This window comes from Leopardus geoffroyi, chromosome A1 (genome assembly GCF_018350155.1).
Source record: "Leopardus geoffroyi isolate Oge1 chromosome A1, O.geoffroyi_Oge1_pat1.0, whole genome shotgun sequence".
NCBI classification, from domain to species: Eukaryota; Metazoa; Chordata; class Mammalia; order Carnivora; family Felidae; genus Leopardus; species Leopardus geoffroyi.
Window position 1 is genome coordinate 113985782 of NC_059326.1, and position 19186 is coordinate 114004967.

General features: G+C 40.7%; 1 protein-coding gene across 7 annotated transcripts in view; it reads right to left on the bottom strand.

Annotated features, from left to right (window-relative positions):
* The window catches only part of KLHL3 (kelch like family member 3), a 286180-nt gene that overhangs the window by 120541 nt on the left and 146453 nt on the right, over window positions 1-19186 (bottom strand). For 2 of the 7 annotated variants that reach the window (XM_045490028.1, XM_045490015.1), the window contains exon 5: window positions 3131-3240. The exons of 3 other annotated variants lie outside the window; for them this stretch is intronic. In XM_045490028.1, the coding sequence (XP_045345984.1) occupies window positions 3131-3240 (110 nt within the window). Of the gene's footprint in view, window positions 1-3130; window positions 3589-19186 lie in introns of those variants that run through there. 2 more of the 7 variants (XM_045490034.1, XM_045490021.1) reach the window with 1 other exon arrangement.

Genomic DNA, 19186 nt, shown 5'->3' on the forward strand with positions numbered 1-19186 from the left:
GGAAAAGACCCACATAGGCTGCTTTAGATGATAAACACAGAAAGTCCTTAAAACAAGCTTTGGTTACTATCCCAGCACGAGTCATGGGGTACCCCAGGGCAATAGATGAACACCAAAGATAAAACAACGACTATTTACGTAGTACCTAGTCTGTGCCACAGACATTTTACTAGATGCTTTATATATATATTACCTCATTTGATCCTCACAAAAACTCTATGAGGTACAGATACTGTTATTACTCCCTTTATACCAAAAAGAAAAATTATCTATGACTAAATGTGACACACTCAAGGTCACACAGTTCATAAAGGAGATTCACTGCAAGGCCTGTGTTACTCTAAATCCCAGGCTTTCAATTAATAGCCTTTTAAGGGAGAAGTTATTTTCATACCCTCATGGCAAAGAAAGAAAATTGTTCAGTAGAAATCTCTTGGCTGAAAAAATCTTAATGCTTAAAAACAGCCAATTAAGCTTCAGCAGGTTAAGTGCGGAACAAGCACACATTCAGGATTCCTCCAGTTGCTGGAGGTTTGACATGTGATCCTAGCCTAGTCACTCAGCTTCTCCAACCCTGGCTTTCCCAGGGAACTTGTAAAACCAGGCTACTTCCCCTGTTCTCGGCCTACAAAAGCATTCCATAGGGTCAATGACCCGTGCTGAGATAATAAGGCCGATAGCCAAAGATGAACCTATTGGCCAAAGGTTTCAATCTCTTCTCTCACCAAGTTTCCTCTTAGTTATCACTGCTTCCCACAAAAGTTATCAGTTCATCACCAAACAATTAGGCAGCACCTACTATGCATGCAGCCACACAGCGATGAGTGAGGAGTGTTCAGAGTGGCACCATCCTTACCCCCTGAAGACACGTCTCTGAGTCTGGGGGCTTGTAAGACACATGAAACAAAAGCACAAAAAGATCTGGTGGGTGGGCCTATTATTCCGTATCCAACTATGGACACAAACCTGAGGTACTGGAATTCAGAAGAACATCACCCGGGACTAGAAAAGCTGAGGTTTCCAACACAAAATAGGAATTTAAAACAGCCTTGTTAGATGGATAACTTTAGGAAAAGAAGATGGGAAAAGGCATTCCAGGCAAAAGGAACTCCAGGAGCTAAGGATCTGGGGCTGGATGGAGCAGTATACAGGATGTATTGTCACAAAACAGACCAAAAGATTGCTTGGTGGGGGTATGGGTAAGCAGAGCGAATGCAGACTGAGCCAGATTTCAGAGGACTTGGATGCCTGACATGGTGAGCTGGACGTGAAGTGGAAACAAACGGTAGTGAGCTGGGTGACATGGTGAACCTTGGAAGCTGCTCAATTTGTATTTCTTGACTACTCTCTGACTCCAGTAGAGGAAAGACAAAAGAACATGTGCAAAAAGCAGGTGTTATAAAGCCCAGGACATCAGCCTTCCCAGCAGAGAGGCACCAGAGCATCGAAGAACAAGAGATCTCCTAGAGGGCAAAGACTCATTACATTTCTGAAAACAGAAGATGCCCAAAAATGCTCAGGAAGCAGTACCCTGATCAGCTACTGCTAGTCTCACAAGGACCTTTCAGCCCCCACACACCACCAGTCAAGCAAATGAGCCTGATCCAGAACCTCTAAACCACGATTCACCTCGCCCCTGCCCTTCTACTATCACACCAAGAGAAGGTAAGGACACTACCCACCTCTGTTCCCAGCCTAGGAAACAGGCCTCCGGATGCTCTGTTGCCCAGCAGGCCACACAGAGTCCAACACTAAGCCCCTGTTGCAAAAACCGCTGAGGGAGAAGCTGCATCAGCAGCACACTCAGACTAAAAAGTCCCAGACTCTTCCTGTGGGAGTCACATGGAGAAATGCAGTCCCTGGGGCCTCTTCAGACAGGAAGACACCCAACAATCATGCCAATTTTAACAGGGTCTAGAGATGTTTAATGGCATCATTCTGCCCCATGAGATGCACCAGTGGAGACAATACGTGCAAAAGAAAGTGTTTATTGAGGTACAAACCAGTGCTGAGTTAGATGAACCTGTTACCATTCAACCAGCCAGTTATCATCTGCATCAAACCTGCAACTCAAAGCAGCACTCCCCCCACCCCCGCAATGGTGCACTGCCACACCTCACCCCTCCCTGCCTAATGCTCCCTGCCTAATGCTCCATGCTGTCTCCTCATCTCAGGAAAAATGGCAAGCCTTGTTCTCTACCAGCCGCAGACCCACAGAACCAAAAAGCTGACACAACAGGAGGAGACGTTTTAGCACAGAAGAATGACCCACCCCCGCACTGCATAGAGTACCTCTGAAATAAAAGAATCAGATCCTCAGATAATAGTTTAAAATGCATATATGCACGTGCCTGCCAGAAATAAACTCTCACTAGTTACATCCAGCTCAACAGAAGTACTTAAATTCCCTTCTGTTTATTCCTCTTTCATAAGGAACCCCTGATGGACAGAGCAAGAGTTCCTCTAAAGCACATACCTTCCAGTATCATTCAAAAACTTTTCAATGAAAATGAACATCAGTTCAGACCAAGTATCATCTGAAGGGTTTCTCTCCTTCTTATTTGAACTTGTGAGTGCATATAGGCACACGGGCGCACACATACACACACACACACACACACACACACACACACACACACACACACCTTTTTAGAATAGACACGAGCGTGGTATGCTAGCTAAAGATTTGAGCACTTCAGTGTGAAAATGTAAGCACTCCATGCCAGGCCAGCCCTGCTATGACATCAGAAACCCCCCACCAAAGAAAACCACCCCTAGAAAGTAGTCAAGAAAGGGAAACGCCTCCTTGAAAGAGCCTGAGAAAGACAATCCTGATTCAGCCCATGCTGAAACTATACCCAACACCACCAGGAAGTCCCTTCTTTCAGGGTGCTCCACTGCCCAGCAAACCCAGACCTGCCTTTGCGGAAGCCAGATCTCTGGAAAAGGGGGCTTCCCTGCTCTGACTCTGCTGTCTGCTCGGATCCATCGGCAGGGAGGTCTTCCGACCCAGCCTAGCCAATGCAGATACAAAAGCTAGTAGCTGCACCACAAGCATACGTGTACACACACACACACACACACACACACACACACACACACACACACACCACATTTAATACATACGTACCTTTCACCCTCCATTGTGCGAGGCCCAGCCGGGGTGGTAGCCGCTGAACTGTGCATGCACCCGGAGATCGTAGCTCTGTTCTCGGTTCTCCCAGCCAACCAACAGGAGATCTGATCAGCAACAGTGATTCAGCATGGCTGCAAATGAAGCCTCCTCCCTCTCGATCCTCCTTCCTCTGACTTACTCCCAGTAGCTTCTACCGCAGAAGCGGCAGCAGCAGAAAATGTCTTACCCAGAGCTCCCTGCAGCCCTTTCAGCTGCTAAACGCAGCAACCCATTTGCTCCCCCTCCCCCGCAGGCTCGCTGCTGCTCCTCCGTCTCCTAGGAACAGCGCAGCTCCAGCGGCCCAAGTGCGGTGCCACCTTTCCAGCTGCCTCCACATCTGCCTAGGCATCCCCAGCTCTGGAGACTAGCTCACCCCGGGGGCTCCCGCCTCCTGTGCCTACGCTGCAAAGGTTCAGGCAGTTCCTCACCAGCCCAAGAAACACTGGCCCCCGCCCTCCAACCCCACCCCTGCCCCGATAGGCTACAAGTCCGTCAGCCCGGCCAGATTGCTGGAATGAGGAGGCCCCTCTGTGGCTTGCAGTGGAGTATATCCACCTGGGGAAATCAGCTTATAGGTCACAGCTCACGTTCTGATTCCTCCTCACAAAATCTACAGTAGCTCTGACAGTCGGACAGATGGAGAGAAATTAGGGGGGAAAGAGTCTGATAGCTCTGAGAATGTGGAGAGAAATTTTATAAAGGGAACAGTAGACATAGGTGAAATGGAAACCAACCCTATTTTGCCTCCAGGGGCCAAAGATGACTGCAGTGAAGCCATCAAAATGAACACTGCACATGTTGATTTCCCTACACGGTACTGAATGACCACAAATTTCATTGCACAACACTGAAGTATCTGCCCAAAGCACTGAAATTTAAATGAAACTGTGGCTCCAACTAGTCAGTCTCCCACTGAACCCCCATCTCCAGCCAAAGATCGCTTGTACCCTGTAATCTCCAGCTGCTGAGCTTCAATTTAGACTTTCTTAACTCTAAAACATCATCTTGGGAAGGCAGAAGGGCAGTCTGTGTCTCCTAGCGACAGCCAAGAGGCTTAATGGAAATTGAGGCAAATTGCCACTACTGATTGGTTACCCACAGAAATGGGTTCAGAAGCTTCCTTAATGCCTCAGAAAAATCATACGTGAGCATCTCTATTGTCAAACCATCCAGGTCAAACCTAGGCTTTTCAGGATCTATGCTACCACTAGATAGCTGAGCGACTTTCAGCCAAGTCTTCTTCCCACTTTGAACCTCAGATCCTCCTCCTCTATAACACAGGATCAGTCCAGGGTCCCTTTCAGCTCTAAAATCACACGATTCAAAAAATGCCTTAAATGTTCCATTTTGTTTGTTCATCTGTAAGACTGTTTAAGAAGAAATTTTTACTAGACTCTTAATATTTTGTAGAGGTCTTCAGGGAGGATAACATAATGTATGTGAAAGCAGGAGAGATGACTGTTTATTCTATGACTGTTAAAATTTCGACCTGTTGAATTTCTTCATTGCTACAAAGCCTTGAAACAGTGGAACGGGGGAAGGGGAGGCACATTGAGGTAACAGAAACTAGAAGTAACTTTTACAGACCCTGAATGGAAACTGGTAAGGTGTTATTCTCAAAGATTATCTCCCACTGACACCTCAGTGTCCTCTTAGATGAGGCCACTACCCCAACTCACTCTTTCTCAAACGAGATGCAGTCTGGGTTATTTTATTTACATCCTACAGCCCTAGATCACCACTTTTTCCTTTCACAATAACACCCCTCATATCTTTCTCCCTCTGTCCCTTCCTCCTCTAATCAGCCTTGTGGCTCGGCTCCAGATATTTCCTCTCGAGGTGAATCACAGGGACCAGGAGAAGCTGAACACCACAAACAAGGAAACTGAATCCCAGAATCCGTGCCAGAGTGCAGACATCCACCAGGAAGACAACTGGGTGATTCATAAAAGGAGCATAAGAATAAGATAAGTCTTTCTTTTACACCTTTATACCCTTATTGACCATTTTCCCATACAGGAAAGGGGGGAAACGTCACATCTAATAAACCAGAGAGAAAAGAAAAAGGTCAGAAAAGGAAATAGTTACAGCTGAGTATATACAGATTTCATTCCACAGTCAATATAAAAATTTTACAGCACTTCCTTCACAACCTACTTTTGCTGTGCTAACCAATGTCACTACAATGTATTGTGCTGAAACCATATTATTGCTACCTGCACACTTTATTAACCATTCACTGTATCCACAGAGATACAGAGAACATTCAGAGAAGGTCATCTAACAAAATCAGGAACAGAGCTGAGTCAAGAATCAAAGTCTCCAGACTCCTGGCACAAAGTTCCCACCCTAACCTTCTCTAATTTCAGAGCTACATTTTACATTTTCTACTTTATTATCCAAATGTTCTTTGGGCCACAGTCTGAAACTATTTGCTTTAGGCTAATTTTCCTGACGGACCTTCAGATTAAGAAGAGATGCTATTGGATTCTTGCAGCAGAGGAAAATCAAATGGAACCAAATTGGTGTCTGCCTGGTGGGGAAGAGGTCCCATCCTTGAACTGCACAGCAACAGTATCTTAGGCCCGCCTTCCCACACCCAAGGCTTCTCCACAGCTCACCAATTGTAGCTAGTGGCCCCAACTCTCCATCCCAAAGCAATCTGCCCAGCCATCCACACCAAATTTGTACAGAATTCTTCAGCTTTATGTGGCTCAGGAAGAAACCATGTTAGGAAAAGAGACTGTTTTTATTTAACTGCTTTTGGTGTAGAAAGTTCTTTTCTCCACACTCCATCCTCCACAGGGAGCCAGTACAGCATAGCTTATCTGGAAACAGTAAAATCAAGCATTCTTTCCAAATATCTTTTTTCTTTTTTTCACTTTTATCTTCCTTCTCTAGGCATTCAGTTCCTCACATTTGCAGACACCATAACACAGTACAGTGGTCCGCCACCTGTGTGTCAGAACCATTGGCCTAGCTGGCTAAAACAGTACAAATCAGGTGGTCAAAAGGCACAATGAAACTTTTTAGGGTTATGGAAATGTTCTGTATTTTGACTGTGGTAATACTGAGACGATTGTATACAACTACTACATTACATCAAACTAAACACTTAAAATGGGTGCATTTTATTTTATGTAAGTTATACCTAAATAAATCTGGGAAAAAAAACAAAAACACTACAGTGCCAGGCTCGACCTCATACCTACAGAATTGGGGTCCAAGAAGCAGAAATTTCAATGAACTTCATAGGAGATTCTAATGCATAGCTAAATGTAAAGACCACTAAGAACAAAAGAAAAGAGCTCAAACCATCAGAATGAGAAAGACCAGGATCCAAGCGTACTTAGCAGAAACATGACCCTTGGCAAATTACTTTATGTCTCAATTTTCTCATCTGCAAAAAGGAGATAGTACCTACTTCCTAGGACTGTGAGATTTCAATATAAAAGTCTATAAAGCACTTAGCATACAACCCTGCCTGCAATAAGCACCCAGTAACCATTAGATATTTTCATTGCCTACGCCAACGTTATCAAACTACAGTCTTTGGTTCTGAGGTCAAGAAGAAAGTCTGCCAAACTACCTTGTGCCAGAAGCACAGATCCAGGCCTCCCCTGGAGCCACTTCCACATCTCCCATGATCCCTGCTACCAACTGGCCACCAAGGACTAAGCAAAATCAGAGCTAAATTAAGGCCCACCCACATCTGTATCACCAGAATTTCCCCTTAGATTCAGGACCACCTGAGGGGTAGATTTCCCCTAGAGGTGCTCTGACTGCCTCCGGAAATCAGGTAGAAACTGAAAAGGAACTTGAAGCCCACGAAATCAGGTAGAAACTGAAAAGGAACTTGAAGCCCACCTTATCCCAAGTAATACCTGGCCTCCCTCACGATTCTTCCCCTGAGGGTGAAAGAACCCACCCATGTGCTGGGTGGTTTCAAGAATTTCGTAACACATGGCATTTGTGTCACACTTTAAAGCTTACAATGTGCTTCATGTCCCTCATCTCCTTTAACTTAAGGTAACATTCCCTGGAAATTAACAGGTGCTCCCATCCCTGGTCATTTACTCTGGACGAGACCCTGTACTCAAGGTTTTACAGGTACCTTTCTCATATAATCATCATAACAAACCTGTGAGAATAGACTATTATCCCTGTATTAAATGTGAGATGTACACAAACACAACAGATTTTTGTAGACTGACTTCATACCCTACAACTTTACTGAATGTGTTTATTAATTCAAACAGGTTCTTGATGGAGATCTTTGTAGAATTTTCTACATATAATACCATGTCATACCATGCAAATTGTGACAAGTTTTACCTTTTCCTTTCCAATTTAGATCCTTTTTATTTCTTTTCCTTGCCTAATTGCTCTGGCTAGGAGTTCCAGTACTATGTTGAATATAACTGGTGAAAGTGGACATCCTTGTCTTGTTCCTGACCTTAGAGGAAAAGATTTCAGCTGTTCACCATTGAGTATGATGTTGACTGTGGTTTTGTCATATATGGCCTTTATCATGTTGAGGTACATTTCTTCTATATATAATTTGTGGAGAGTTTTTATTATAAATGGATGATGAATTCTGGCAAATGTTTTTTTGCTTCTACTGAGATAATCATATAATTTTTATCCTTCATTTTGTTGATGTGGTATATCACAGTGACTGATTTGCAGATGCTGAACAATTCTTGCAACCCTGGAATAAATCCCACTTGATCACAATGTATGATCCTTTTAATCTACTGTTGACTACTTCAGTTTGCTAATATTTTGTTAAGAATTTTTGTATCTATGTTAATCAGGGATATTGGCCTGTAATATTCTTGTGGCACCCTTGTCTGGTTTTAGTATTAGGATAATTGTGCCCTCATAAAGTGAGTTTGGAAGAGTTCCTTCCTCTGTTATAACTAATAAACAAATTTAGTAAAGTTGCAAAATAGAAAATCAATACACAAAAATCTACTGCATTCTATATACTAATAATGAACTATCAGAAAGAGAAATAAAAACACTATCCCATTTACAACTGCATCCAAAAAGAAATAATACTTAGGGAGAAATTAAACCAAGGAGGTGAAAGGTCTGTATACTGAAAACTGTAAGACATGAACAAAAGCAATTTAAAAAGATACAATCAAAAGGAAAGATATCCCATGCTCAGTTAGAATATCATTAAAATGTCAATCATACTACCTGAAGCAATCTACAGATTCAGTGTAACCCCTATGAAAATTCCAATGGCATTTTTCAAAGATATAGAACAAATACTCCTAAATCTTGCATGGAAGTACAAAATACCCCCAAACAGGCCAAGTAATCTTGAGAAAGAAGAACAAAACTGGACGCATCATGCTCCTTGATTTCAAGCTACCTTACAAAGCTATAGTAATCAAAATAATATGGTATTACCACAAAAACAGACACATAGACCAACAGAACAGAGAACCTAGAAATAAACCCATATATAAATGATCAATTAATTTCTGACAAAGAGTCAAGAATACAAAGTGGGGAAGGGCACCTGGGTGGCTCACTTGGTTAAGCATCCGACTTCAGCTCAGGTCATGATCTTGTGGTTTGTGAGTTCAAGCCCTGCGTTGGGCTCTGTGCTGACAGCTCAAAGCTTAAAGCCTGCTTCAGAATCTGTTGACTCCCTCTTTCTCTGCCCCTCCCCTGCTCACGCTCTATCTCTGTCTCTCAAAAAAATAAATGTTAAAAAGAAAAAATACACAGTGGGGAAAGGACAGTCCCTTTAGTAAATGAGGTTGGGAAAATTGGAAAGCCACACACGAAAGAGTAAAACTAAACCAGTACCTGACACCATACACAAAAAACAAAGCAAAACTGATTAAAAACTTGAATGTAAGACCTGAAACCATAAAATTGCTAGAAGAAAACATCAGCAGTAAGCTCTTTGACAAAAGTCTTGGCAATGACTTTTTGTTAATCTGACACCAAAAGCAAAAATAAATGAGATCACATCATACTAAAACTCTTGTTCACAGCAAACAGTCAACAAAATAAAAAGGCAACCTACTGAATGGGAGAAAATATTTTCAACTCATATCTCTGATAAGGGGCTAATATCCAAAATATATGAAGAACTCATATAACTCAACTGCATAAAAACAATCCAATTTAAAAATGGGCAGAGGATCTGAATAGACATCTTTCTAAGGAAGGCATACAAATGGCCAACAGGTACATGAAAAGATGCTCAACATCACTCATCATCAGGGAAATGCAAATCAAAACCTCATACCTGTTAGAATGGCTAGTATCAAAAAGACAAAAAATAACAAGTGTGGAAAAAAGGGAGCCAGAGTGCACTGTTGGTGGGAATGTAAATTGTATAGCCACAATGGAAAACAGTATGGATGTTCCTCAAAAAATCGACAATGAAACTACATTTGATCCAGCAAATTCCACTTCTGAAGAAAATGAAAACACTAACTCAAAAAGATATCTATATATCTGCACACCCACGTTCACTATAACATTTTTCACAATAGACAAGGCATGGAAACAACCGTAAGGTTGAATGTATGTATGTGCATACACACACACGTACAGTGGAGTATTATTCAACCACAAAAAAGAAATCTTACCATTTGTGACAACATGGATGGACCCCATTGGCATTACAAGTGAAATAAGTTGGAAAGAGAAAGAAAGTTACCACATGATCTCTCTCAGAATCTAAAAAAACAAAACAAAACAAGCAAGCTCATAGAGAAGAGACTAGTCATCATCAGAGGCAGGGGTGAGGGGAGAGAGAAATGGTGAAGGGGGTATATAGGCAAAAAGAAGTTATTTTCAAAAGTAATCAAATAAACATGAGTTCCACCAGAACATACATCATACATGTGAGGAAACTAAGGTTCTGAGAGTTAAATGGCTTGACCACAGCCTCAAAGGTTTGAACCCAAGTGTGCCTGACTCCAAAGACCAGTATTAACTACTGTGCATGGCAGGCATTTTCTCCTTCTTACTACTTCCATTTCAGAGATAAGCCAACTGAGGCTGAGAGAAAGAAATCAACTGGCTCAAGATCACCCAGTTGACTAGGGGACCAAGTGGGACATGGAACCAGGTCCTCATAAGCCTGGCTTAACACCTCTTCCACCTCACCTATCAATGGGAGAACAACAGCAAATGAACTCCTTAAAGATATTAACACAGGCTGGTATCTAATGCTTCCAAACACTTACTATTATAAAATCCTTTACTATAGACTCCTCTGGTCCCTTGGCTTACCAATCAGACCTAGCCAAAGACTGCTCTTGGGGACAGCTGGGAGCACACCACTGGACCCCATTTGAGTCAAAGAAAAACCAGACCAACTATACCAGCAAGCAGGGGGCTTCACACCATTGTTAGTACTTTGTGAACACTCAAATTCAGGACCTTTGCAAAAATTCCTTCCTCTCTGGAATCAGCAGCTGGTGCCCTCTGCTGGCAAATATGTACATCTCTTCATAATAAAAGCTAGACCTAATCACTTACACCAATGACCTAAATAGAGGGAGGCAATCTGCTTCCTTCACAGAATATTCTGTTCAAAAATGAATATTAATTCCTAGTTACAACTTTTTCATAGGTAGTTTTAATTTTAAATTGACTGCACTGGTTCTCTATCTGCAGAACTCTATCTCCTGTCTCACCTCCTTGGTTCTTTCCTTTCTGGGTACAAAGAAAACTGTTTTTGTTTTGTTATGTTTTGTTTTACATGAAAATGTAAAACACAGATAAGGCATAGCACCAAAATCAAGAATATGTGATGTATACGCGAATGAGGTCAGGTCTGCACATCTAGCAGGTACAGAGAATTGAGAGAGACACAATGCTTGAACATAATGTAAAACCCATGAGTAAAAATGTTCAAACATTCTGGTCACTCACCACAGCTGCATTCTTACAACGCAGTCTCATGGACTATTTCAGTCTGTCTATGCAATGGGCTGTACCAGGGAGCTACAACATAAATCCTACATGAATAAAATGCCAAAGAGCTTACAAGCAGGTTGGGGAAATTACAAATGGAAACATATAAATAATGGTAAAACAACAACAACAACATACAACAACAACAAGAGATTCAAGAGAAGTGCAGAAAAGGGACTGGGAACTCAGTGTAGGAGGACACAACTTTCAATTTGGGGGAGGAGGGAGCAGGGCCAAAGGAAGAGAAATAAAGGTGCACACTGGGTAAGTAATTTTGTGGAGGTTTAAAAAGGATATTCGTAATTGTAAATAGTTGCAACTAGGTAATTACAATTTCTCGTGGCTTCACTTAAAATTAAACAACAACAATTTAAAAGGTTCATTTAATCCTGCTACTTTAATATACTTACATATTATATACTACATTAAATAATACATGTTACTACATATTTTTGTAATTTTTTATTGTGGTGGAATATACATATAACTTACCATTTTAACTGTTTTTAAGTGTACAATTCAGTGGCATTAAGTACATTCACAATGTTGTGCAACCATCACCTCTATTCATCTCCAGAACTTTTTCATCATTCCCACAGAAACTCCACTAGACAGTTAACTCTCTATTCTCTCTCCTCCCCAAAGGCCCTGGTAATCTCTATTCTTACTTTCTGTTTCTATGAACTAGCCTATTCTAAACACCTCATATAAGTGCAATCATACAGTTGTCCTTTTGTATCTGGCTTATTTCATTTAGCATAATGCTTTCAAGGTTCACCCATGTTGTAGCATGTGTCAGGATTTCATTTTTTATGACTGAATAATATTCCATTGTATGTATACACCACATTTTGTTCATCCATTCACCTACTGATGGACAACAGGTTTCTAACACTTCACCCTTTCACAGAGCACAATCTAGTAAACATTTCCCTGGTCACTCTCCACAACCACATTCTTATAATGCAGTCTCACGGACTATTTCAGTCTGTCTATGCAATGGGCTGTACCAGGGAGCTACAACATAAATCCTACATGAATAGAATGCCAAAAAGCTTACAAGCTGGTTGGAGAAATTATACACATGAAAACATATAACTAACGGCAAACAACAACAACACAGAGCACAATTTAGTAAACATTTCCCCAATGTTTAACATTTATAGTTTTAATCTCTTTTTATAGACAATGTTATAATAACTGCGCAAAGGCTGTTTCTCCTTTCACTGAATTGTTTTCTTAGGTTAAACTCCTAGTATTGGAGTCCTAGAGCCAAAGGATATGATTAATTTCATAGTTCTCACTAAGTACATCCATATTTGCCCTCCTTATTCATCAACTTTCCCAGCCTATGGAGAAGTTACTGTCTGCAATTTCAGTTGTAAAAGTACAAAACTGTGATTAAAATCATTTGGAAGGTAACAAACAAATATTTCTACCAATTGAAAATAAAAGCTTTCGAGCTCACAGCTATATGGATCCAGAGATTTGAGGGCAACAGGCTGTGACTCTGAAGTCAGAAAGCAGAAATTGAGAAGACAGAGATCTGTCAAATGGGCATTTTTGCCATAATCTCCCTTCTGTGACCCAAGTCTCATCTTCTCTTTATCAAATTCTTCTCATTAAAAGATCAGGACAGGATAACTTCCTTCCCAAGGGAGTAATACAAAGTCATAAAATCAGACCAGCTTGCTATACATTTCATTGCAGAGACTTTACAAGCAAACAAAATGTGATCCCTCTAACATACTGACATAACTACATCTGTTAGGGGATGCTGCTGCTTCTAATAGTTATATTTCTTTTCTCCCTAAGGAATCATTTATGGTGCCTATGTCAACAATTTCCTTCACTTAGATCATTTTAAAGACTGATATAAGGCGGTCCTTTTTATAAACTTGCTTACAAAGGATGTACATGATGGCAGTGAGTCTTCCCATGCTCAAAACTGCCAGAAGCCGCTCAAAACTGCTCGAAGATGCAATAAATGAAAAGACCTAGAGCTTTTAAAGAAATTAACAAAGTAAAAACTTCTCAGAAGAGCTCTCCATTCAACATAGGGCTGGCTGACCTACGCGACAGGTTTTTTGAAAACTCCACCTTCTACGCACAACCTGATGTTTTCCACTTAAATTGATAACACACACACACACACACACACACACACACACACACACACACACACACACATATCACCTGTGTCTGGTGTTCCCAAGACCAACACAACACTGAGAGACTAGCTACAAGAAATCACAGAACTCAGCACTAAGTGTACTCATAGCTAAAGTTTAATAGTCACATAGTTAAGGATACACAGTCCAATCATAAGGAAAAAAGACACAGGTAGTCTAGAGGAATCCATGTACAAAACCTCTTTTTGCTCTCTCCCTACCATGAGGGGTCACAGAGAATACGCTTCTGTGTAATGTTGCTGCCAAGGACTCAGTACTCAAGGTTTTATAGGCACCCACTATCTAGCACTTATCAAAATTCCAGACTCCCAGAAGGAAAGAAGGTGTTTAGCATAGATCAGATTGCAAGTGAACCTAGACAGTCTAGACACAGTGGACCACCCTTCTCAGTTAGGAACATTCCCTCAATCGAAGTGCCCTGACAAGGGTCAATCTTGCAAGGAGGCCCTCTAAAGAGAGCACAGCACCAATTAAAGATTCATTTCAGCCAAATATAATCAATCTCTCTCATATATACACACATACATATGTATATACACACACATACATATATATTACACACACACACATAGAATTAAAGAGATTGTGGGTTTTTTCACCTTAGGCCAAGTTGCTCTCGTTGCTTTGCTCATTAACCCTCATTGAAAGCAACTATACCAAAGGAATAGGAATTCTGTTCTAACAGATGGAAAGCCAGAGAGACTATTAAAATTCAAGGCAGATAATTACACTCCTCTGTTCAAACTCTGAAATGGTGCACCATTCATGTGGCAAAAGCCAAAATCCTTACAACAGCTTCCAAGTCCCAGCATGGTCTGGCCACTCTCTGACCTGATCAGTCACTCCTTTGCTCCTCTTCCCCCACCATCACCAACTTGCTCGTCCTCAAAAAGGTCAGGCACAATACTACCCCAGAGCTTCTGCTTTCCTAATCCTCTACCTGTAATGCTCTTCCCCTATATATCTGCACTACTCACTTCCCCATTTCCTTAAAGTGTTTCCTCAATTGTCACTTTCTCTGAGAGACCTACCTATACCACCCTATTTTAAAATGCACTATTTTCACAAACATCCTGCCTTACAGCACTCCCTATTCCTTAAGTTAATTTTTCTATACCATTCACTCATCATCTTCTAACATACCATACAATTTATTGTATTTCATTGTCTCTCTCCACTAAAATATAAACCCTACTGAGGGCAGGGATTTTTGTCTCTTGTTCACTGCTGTATTTTCAGCTAAATCATAGGCAGAAGAGTCATAACTTTAACCTAACACAGTAGGAAATAAGGACACTAAATTTCAAACAATGTGAGAAAACTCATGACAGGAAAGGAAAGTAACTTAGTGCAAATAGCTAGGTCTTCTCCAAGTTTGATGGTGCCTGGAAGATCAAGTCATTAGAAAATGTGGAAGGGATTTAAAATTTTTCACTAACAAAATAAAAGAAAACACAGGTGTTAATAAAAGGAATTATTTACAAGGCTGTGGACACAGGAATATCAACAATGTCTGGGAACCATCTTGGGGTTAGCAACAGCAAGTCTGAAGTGACTATAGGAGGGAGGAGTTACCAGGAGCCAGAACCTAGAGCTGAGAGAGAGAGCTATTGGAATAGAGCTGTGGCCAATGAAAATCTGTCTGCTGAGTACAAATGTGTATTTGGGGAGCAGGAGGAACATATATGTGGACCTCACCTCTCTCTCACTCTTAAGATCTCCTGCTGGTTTCTCCCAGTGCCTAAACCCAAGAAGCCAAAGAAGAGAGTATGCATCAACAGTGCAAGAGGGTTACCGTTTCTCCACATCCTCTCCAGCATCTATAGTCTCCTGATTGGTTCATTTTAGCCACTCCGACTGGTGTGAGGTAATATCTCAGTGTGGTTTTGATTTGTAGTTCCCTGATGAGGAGTGACACTGAGTATCTTTTCATGGCCTGTTGGCCATCTGGAGGTCTTCTTTAGAGAAGTGTCTATTCATGTTTTCTGCCCATTTCTTCACTGGATTGTTTTTCGGGTGTGGAGTTTGGTCCTTTATAGATTTTGGATACTAGCCCTTTGATATGTCATTTGCAAATATCTTTTCCCATTCCGTCGGTTGCCTTTTAGTTTTGTTGATTGTTTCCTTTGCAGTGCAGCTCTTCAACTTCATGAGGTCCCAATAGTTCATTTTTGCTTTTAATTCCCTTGCCTTTGGAGATGACGTGTCAAGTATAGGGGCACTTGTACCCCAATGTTTATAGCAGCACTTTCAACAACAGCCAAAGTATGGAAAGAGCCTAAATGTCCATCAACTGATGAATGGATAAAGAAACTGTGGTTTATATATACAATGGAATACTGCTTGGCAATGAGAAAGAATGAAATATGGCCTTTTGTAGCAACATGGATGGAAGTGGAGAGTGTTACGCTAAGTGAACTAAGTCATACAGAGAAAGACAGATACCATATGTTTTCACTCTTAAGTGGATCCTGAGAAACTTAACAGAAGACCACAGGGGAGGGGAAGGAAAAAAAGTTAGGGAGGGAGGGAGCCAAACCATAAGACACCCTTAAAAACTGAGAATAAACTGAGGGTTGATGGAGGGTGGGAGGGAGGGGAAAGTGTGTGATGGGCATTGAGGAGGGCACCCGTTGGGATGAGCACTGGGTGTTGTATGGAAACCAATTTGGCAATAAGTTTCATATTAAAAAAAAAAAAAAAAAGTGTATGCAGTTCTTTAAGAATCAAGTTCCCAAGAACACCTTAAGAGAAAGATGGAGAGTGGGCCTGGAGAGGCAAAGAGTAATGGTTAGCATAGTAACCATTTTGTAAAGCTATGTGCAAAAGACACAATACATTAAAGTGCTTACCAGCATCTTCACCTATGTTCCAAACCTTCCTTCTAAATCTCTTCTTCCCATTCCCAGGGGCATCACCATCCTCCGAGTTACACAGTAATTCTCATTAAACTACTCCTTCCTTCCTTGTTCCCTACATATCCAGTCATATGACAATTTTACTTTCACAGCTTCCTACAAATCCCCTCAGTTAATTTCCAGCACTACCCCCCTTGTTCATGATCTCTTTTCTTACCTGATTAACAACAGTTGTCTTAACAACCTTGTCACCCAAAATATCATTGAAATGCCAACTATTTTACTCAGTGCTAGGGAGTTAATCTGTCTAAATTGCACTCACTACCACTATTATTGCTCAGTAACCTCTAGTTGACTTCCACTGCCTGCCAGATAAGGTCCAAACTCCTTAGTATACAACTCAAAGACCTGAGTAATGTGGTTTCAACTTCTTCCAATTTATTTTCCACAAATCTCCTTTACCCTTAGTACAAATTAGCCACGTGTATCTGAAGTTTAGTGGGAACAGCATGAACATCAAAATCAGACTTGGATTCAACCCCAACTCAACCTTTTTGCCAGGTGAGTGGCCTTGGAAAAGTTACTGAATCTTTCTGAGGTGAGCTTCAGCCACCAATCTGTGAAGGAGTGGATTAGCGAATGGATCCAGTCAGAACATTTGTAAATGTAATTAGTACAGTGCTTAGCACACAGGCTCCAGGTAACTGCCTATTTGTCCCTTTACCTGCAATTACCTCTTTCTTCCCAATCGTCTCCATTTGGCCAATTTTTTATTGGCCAGGGCTCTATCCTCCACAATGCTGTTCTTGATCTTTCTTCCTACCTGGAAGTCACTTCTCCTCAACATTAACATAATTTATACCTTCCTTATAACAAATACTTAAACACTTACAGGTAGCTATCATGGTTCATCTCTCTCCTACTGGAGTTAAAAGAGCAGAGGTTTAGGGGGCTCCCATATTCAAGCTCACCCAACAAGTGAAGGGCAAAGCCTGGCTTAAAAACAGTATTTTTAATCGCAGTATTAAGAATGATCTACAGACTATAAATGCCTATGTCACTACTCTTTTTGAGACAGTTAGTTACTCATTCACCTCATTAACTGTGGAAATATCGTGTGGTTGGGGGTTAAATAAAGGTACACCTTTTGCTAGGCAGTCGTAACTGTTATCAGAGGTCATAATGTTAACATTACTATGTGCCAGACAAGATAGTTTAAGTCCTTTAAATGGATTTTTTCACTCAATCTGTTCAACAACTCTGTGAGACAGGTATCAGTAAAAGTCTCTCCTTTTTGAAGACAAGGAAACTGAGGTTCAGGCCAAATTGTTCAAGGTCACAAAACTAGAAAGTGACATCTTCAGACATCTTGTCTATTTGATGCAAAAAAAAAAAAAAAAAAAAAGTCCTTAAGGACTATGAAATATTAAATCAGATGCTTACTCTGAGGCCAATTATATTTGCAACATAAGCATCAGGAAAAAAAAATGCATTTTTCATATGGTATCCAAATAAGTAATCAGGGAAAGAGTGAAGCTTTAATAAAATCCAAGAATGTATACTAAATAACAATGGAACTAACTCCAATTTGTATGGTGTAAACAACCTAAACGGTGCCATGATGCTGAAAAGGAAAGGATCCACCATTTCAAAAGAAATTGAATTCCAATCAGAATGCAAGTTATTTGAAGACAGAAATCATGTGTGTCTCACTGCTGTGTATCTCCAGAGCCTAGATGTCTTTTGCACAAAGGTAATCAATACCTGATAAAACTGATGGTAAACACTGGAAAATACACATGTCGTTTAAATGGTAAAAGTTCACATCAGAGAATTTTAGAGCAGATGGATGTCACAAAACTCTTTCGGGTGGTTTTCGGAGGTGGGGGGGGGGGGGGTTGGTGTTTGTTTTAAGCAAACCGAACTGATAAAAGAATCAAAGGAGCCTAAGAAAATCTGCCTAGGTAGAAAAGGAAGCACAGATAAGAATGCCCAGCAAGGTATCTTCTTGAATCTTTTTGTTCTTTGAATATTCAACTCATCCAGCTCCAAGTGCAAGTAAAAAAGGAGCTATAAAAGTAAGTACATGAGACTCAAGCGCCCTTTCTAACCTTCCTACTTTGGGATTTCTATTTTAAGAGCAGTTTTCAAATATCTCCTTTTTATCATAAACGTTTTATCTAGTAGCATTTAAATTCTCATTTAGGGAAGATGTGAAGTTCACCCAAAAGCAAGTTCCAAAGTCAAAGGCTAATTTTCTGAAACCAGTTAGTTGTATGTCTCTCTTTGAAATGAGCAATAAATTCTATTTCCCAACAAATTCCACACGTTATATTTAGTAAAAGACTAAATTTAAGCATCAAGAACATTCACAATGTGCTAAAGTCAAATTCAATTTGAGGCTAATAATTCATGCCCACTTATATGCCCCCAAATTATACAAATATTAACTCCATTTTAAAAATCAAATTTAGGGGCGCCTGGGTGGCGCAGTCGGTTAAGCGTCCGACTTCAGCCAGGTCACGATCTCGCGGTCCGTGGGTTCGAGCCCCGCGTCAGGCTCTGGGCTGATGGCTCGGAGCCTGGAGCCTGTTTCCGATTCTGTGTCTCCCTCTCTCTCTGCCCCTCCCCCGTTCATGCTCTGTCTCTCTCTGTCCCAAAAATAAATAAACGTTGAAAAAAAAATAATAATAATTAAAAATCAAATTTAGAGAACATATAACCTTTCAATTATGGCAAATTCAGTTTCTTTTCTATAAGAAACTTTTCTTATAGAAAAGAAACTGAATTAAAAAGAAACTGAATTACTGTAGAAGTTATTTCTAACAAAATTATATTTTAAAATCAACTAATAAGTCAAAATATTGGAAAGATATTTACAAGATGAAAATGCAAGAATGGTAGGGATGCTGCTAACTTTAGCTTAATAAAAGGGGTCTTCAAAATATGAATTATACTCCTTATGGATTCATTAATATGCACTGATTATCATTTCCCACTTA